Source organism: Macrobrachium rosenbergii, chromosome 56, assembly GCF_040412425.1.
Source record: "Macrobrachium rosenbergii isolate ZJJX-2024 chromosome 56, ASM4041242v1, whole genome shotgun sequence".
Lineage (NCBI taxonomy): Eukaryota > Metazoa > Arthropoda > Malacostraca > Decapoda > Palaemonidae > Macrobrachium > Macrobrachium rosenbergii.
In genome coordinates, this window is record NC_089796.1 from 33,830,561 (window position 1) to 33,835,560 (window position 5,000).

General features: G+C 34.4%; 1 protein-coding gene across 1 annotated transcript in view; it reads right to left on the reverse strand.

The window, feature by feature from the left end:
* LOC136836159 (blastula protease 10-like) overlaps positions 1-3,467 on the reverse strand; it is a 14,620-nt gene extending 11,153 nt beyond the window's left edge. Inside the window, exon 1 of the mRNA XM_067100157.1 lies at positions 3,380-3,467. Within this exon, the coding sequence (XP_066956258.1) occupies positions 3,380-3,467 (88 nt within the window). The remainder of the gene's footprint in view (positions 1-3,379) is intronic.
* Between the last annotated feature and the right edge of the window lie 1,533 nt (positions 3,468-5,000).

Consider the following 5,000-nt stretch of genomic DNA (forward strand, 5'->3'; position numbering starts at 1 on the left):
ATACCTCTCACTACTTAGGGAAAGTGGAGTGATTTCCATCGAAGTTTTTCATTTCCTCATCATACTAATTAATGCTGGATGGTACTTCTAGATAATAAAAGAATTGTTGGAGGTCATTCTTTATAGCATAGCGGTAATGATTCAAGCTGGAAATGAAGAGCTCTTCGCATGATGTTTTTCTTTGCCGACTGAGCTTAGAAAGTCAATTGTGGAGATGTAGAATGGCTGCATAGAGCTGTAGCCATTCTCTCTATTTAAATGTTCGAATAATAAATCATCAGACATCATTTGGGCAATGGTGCGTTCATTGACCTACAGTGAATAATATGAAAAGATCTTAACAAACAATTGTTTTATCCTTCCGTAAAATTGGCATGCAAATATTTGCTGTTCTATAGCGAGTTTTTATGTAGCCGAAACCAAGAATTATTCCTTTATATAGCTTTCAGCTGAAGGGTTCATCCAAAATTATATCCCATCTGGCAAATTGGTAACTGCTCTTTGTTGACTGAGATTAGGTCTTAATGTTATGAATGCCTGCTCGTCACCTTTAAAATATATCATTTGTCAAACGAGTCTCGTAGTTTCAGTGAAGGCTTCTGAAGGAGTTTCCACTGTCATTGCCGAGATAAAGGTGCCGGTTTCGTTTGACAAATGACTGTTATTTTTTGTTTTGAGGGAAGTGTTTTCAATTTCACGAGTGCTCAGAAGTTTGCTGCAAAACTCATTTAGATGAAATTTGGGATTACCTGCATGTAACTCTTCATAAGATTATCAACGTGCAGGTGTCATGAGATATTTTTACCCACCGGCTTTGATAGCGAATGTTGTTTCGACACCAACAAATTGAATAAATCTTTAAATATACTATGTAACACTGGACAGTACATAGTGAAAGGTAGACCTTAGTCATTTTGTGACATTGGAGGAAGGATAACTTGCATTTATGGAAAATCTATCGAAGTATAAAGCGTCATTCTTGGGAATCTGCATGGCGGCTTAATTAAGAACTTTTGCTTCCTCCTCCTCGTTTTGAGTAAGACATGAGCATCCTCATTGACATGAGTAGGACATGTGCATCCTCATTGATATGAGTACGACATGCACATCCTCATTGACATGAGTAGGACACGCACATCCTCATTGACATGAGTAGAACATGCACATCCTCATTTACATAAGATGAGACGTTGTGACACTCTTCACTTCTTCAGCGTCAAAATGGCTGAGTGGTCGGTCTCCTGGCTGCAGTGTCGTTATTCATCGACGAGTCAATACTTTTATTATTAAAGGCCAACACTACTGCAGTCTTTCATGTGCCTATTTCATGATCTTATTTGTGCTTACTCGCACTGCAAATATTTAATGGCGTGTCTGTCAGTTCATCGTTATCTGTTTCTTGTTTTGTTCTCCAGTCTTCGCGTTGTTCTCTTTTGTCGGAACCTGCTCTGCAGCTCAGGGACTTTTTAGACTTGCTCCATACTATACAAGCTGCATATTAATATCTGTAGTTAACATGCTGAGGAAATGAATTTCACAAAAATGAGGAAAATTAGTATATTGCTTATCGTGCATGAGATACCAAATTTAAAACATACGATAAATTTTCGCATTAGTAAAAGAAGAAAAAGCTTTTTCAGGTTCCATCTTTTATCTACTTACATTAGAGGCAGGATGAGATCTGATTTTCACGATATTCAGAAGAGCGAGATTAAATTTCCATCGTTATCCCTTGTGATAAAAGTTTGATATTACCGTTAAAGTCTTATTTCCTCAGTGTTGTAATCCAGCACCTATCAAGTAGATATTGATAGAGTAAATGTTTGCTGCCCGACAGGCATCAAGGAAGAACGAAGCAAACAGGTGCATGTAATTCCTCAAGATGGAACTACCTAGACCTTTAACACTCTTCTAAGTGAACATCATTTGTCCAGACTTCTTCGTATCATTTCTACTGCTGTCCTGGACTTAATAGGCCTGGAGAGGCTTATATTTGGCGGCTTCGAAAGCTGATGGAAGTTAGGCTCTAAATCCTGTTCAAGTTTTCTGAGCAATCAGCAATAGAGTTATTGTTGGTCAGGTGCTCAGTCAAACATACAGTACAACACGTTGCCTTACCAAGATCTGGACAATATAAAATGGGAGTGTGGAGGTGTGCGAAGCCAAACTAGCAAAATCAAATATGTCTTCACCATTCACTGGTGTTGGTAACTATACCATTTATAATTTAGAACCTTCAGTAATGCTTGCCGTTTCCTCTAACTCCAAGCACCCTCTTCCAAAACGATTAGAGCTTGCCATTAAAATCTGCCATTAAAATCAGACCCCTCTGTTCCATCATTGTTGAAATGTTCTTCCTGTCTGAGAAATCAGCATTCTGCTCGGCGTGAAAACTTCCTTCCTTGCAGTGATTGTATTTATAACACTTTCCTTTTAGGCTCCATGTCAGCTGGGAGCTTATGTTGTCATTAGTGTTTGTGCCTATTGTCAGCGTGTGGAGTTGCCAGATTTTAGTATTTCTCTGAAGCAGATGTTTGTCATTCTCTCCCAAGACTTCCTGGAATTGCTATAGATGTTGATACTAGAAAATTCAGCAGGTGAATTTTCGTAAAAGTGTCAAGCAGAAAATCTTCCGAAATAAGAAATACAGTTATTGTAAGAAAGGGACACTTGACGCCAAGCAGAATGCTAGTGTCTTGCAGACGGGAGGAACATTCCGCCAGTGATAGAACAGAGGTCTGAAGCACACTAATACCTTATAGCTCTGTTTTCTGGCAGAATTTAATGCCAAGCTGCACAGCAATAAGTTCTTTTATAGTAATAGTTCATTCTTAACATTTTCTATAACGCATTTTTTAGCACAATCTTGAATAAATTATATATATATATATATATATAGTATACATATATATATATATATATATATATATATATATATATATATATATATATATATATATATATATATATATATATATATATATATATATATATATATATATATATATATATATATATATATACACTCATATATATATATATATATATATATATATATATATATATATATATATGTATATATATATATATATATATATATATATATATATATATATATATATATATATATATATATATATATATATATATATATATATATATATATATATATATATATACATATATATATATATATATATATATATATATATATATATATATATATATATATATATATATATATATATATATATATATATATATATATAAATCTATATATATACAGTATATATATATATATATATATATATATATATATATATATATAATAGAGACCAAAACAACCAAAACAACGACCAAGCTGCCCTAGTATACCAACCAGACCAAGAGTTATCAGACGACTCGACAGTAAATTTTGTATCACTGGTATCATGGACATTCCTACTTAAAAGAAAAGACGAGAGCATCACCCTTAAGCCAAACTAAGTGTATTAGCAAAGTTAATATAAGAAATGAATATAGTTATAGACCTGTATTTCCCGCCCACGTTGGTTTAGAAAAGCCTATAGCCGTATTCTTTGACACAGGAAGTCCCAAGAATATAATGTCTGAAAAGGTGTATGAGGCATATTTTTCTCATTTAAGCTTAAACCCAGTAGAAGACTGTAAAATCACAGATGTTCAAGGAAACAAAGAGACGATGAATATTTGAAAGAAGTTTTCAGATTTGTAGAAAATAAGAAGGAATTTGATCAGCAAGAGCAAGTAGAATTGAGTAAGACAATTGGATGTCCCATAGATGCAGTGAATATCATAGACAATGTATTAGTCTGGATGTGTGAAGAATATGACCCATTCAAGTCCTTTCAAGGTGTAACTCACAAAAGAATAGTACCTAAGAGCCTAAGAAGTAAAGTTATTGAACTAATGCATGATGATGACATGAGAGCACACCCAGGAAGAGACGAAACAGTTAGATTAATTAAAGGATCTTTCCATTGGAAGGGAATTTACAAAGATGTTAGCAACTATGTGAAAAGCTGCAATACTTGTAACAGTTATAAAGGAAGAACAGATAAAGAAGTACCTCTAGGGAAGTATCCCATTCCACAAACTCCATTTGAAAGAGTAGCAGTAGATCTTATAACTAACTTGCATACCACGGGTAAGGGGAATAAGAATATACTAGTGTGTATGGATGCACTTACCAGATACACAGAGCTAATACCAATAACAGGGAAGGGAGCTAAAGAATGTGCAGTCGCTCTCTTTGACAAAATCTTTTGTAGATATTCTGCCCCACAGCTTATAATATCTGACAATGGCACCGAATTCAATAATTCACTAGTACAAGAAATTTGTGATGCATTCAAAGTAGAGAAAGTAACAATACAACCATATCATCCAGCTAGCAATGGTTTAGTAGAAAGAAATAACAGAAAGGTTCTAGATGCATTAAGGCATACAGTAGGACAGGATCCTGAATGGGATATCAATTTGCCTCTAGTCCAATTGTCATTAAATGCTAGAAATCATTCCAGTACTCAAGCAACGCCCATAAAAGCTTTGATGGGATATGAACCAAGATTACCCTATGCATGGCTGAATCAGCCAGTACAGCCAAATTATTCTGAAGATATCATGAAGGTAAGAATTAGTAATTTCAAGGTAATTCATAAACAGTTACACAAGAATCTAGGAGAAGCCCAGAAGATCATGATTGACAAACATCAAGAAGGGTTAAAGCCAGTAGATTACAAGAGAGGGGATGATGTTTACATCAAGAAGGAAGTAAGAAGTGGAATTAATTATAAGTTAGCCACTAAATTCACAGGTCCGTACAGAGTCATAGATATACAAGAGACAAAAGTGAAAGTGACAAAAATAAACAACCAAATACCTTCCACATATGCTGAATCATTAGAAGATGAGGGATTTTGGATAAATAAGGACAAAGTTAAGAGAACTAAAGAAGTCAAAGAACCAGAAATGACTGAAGA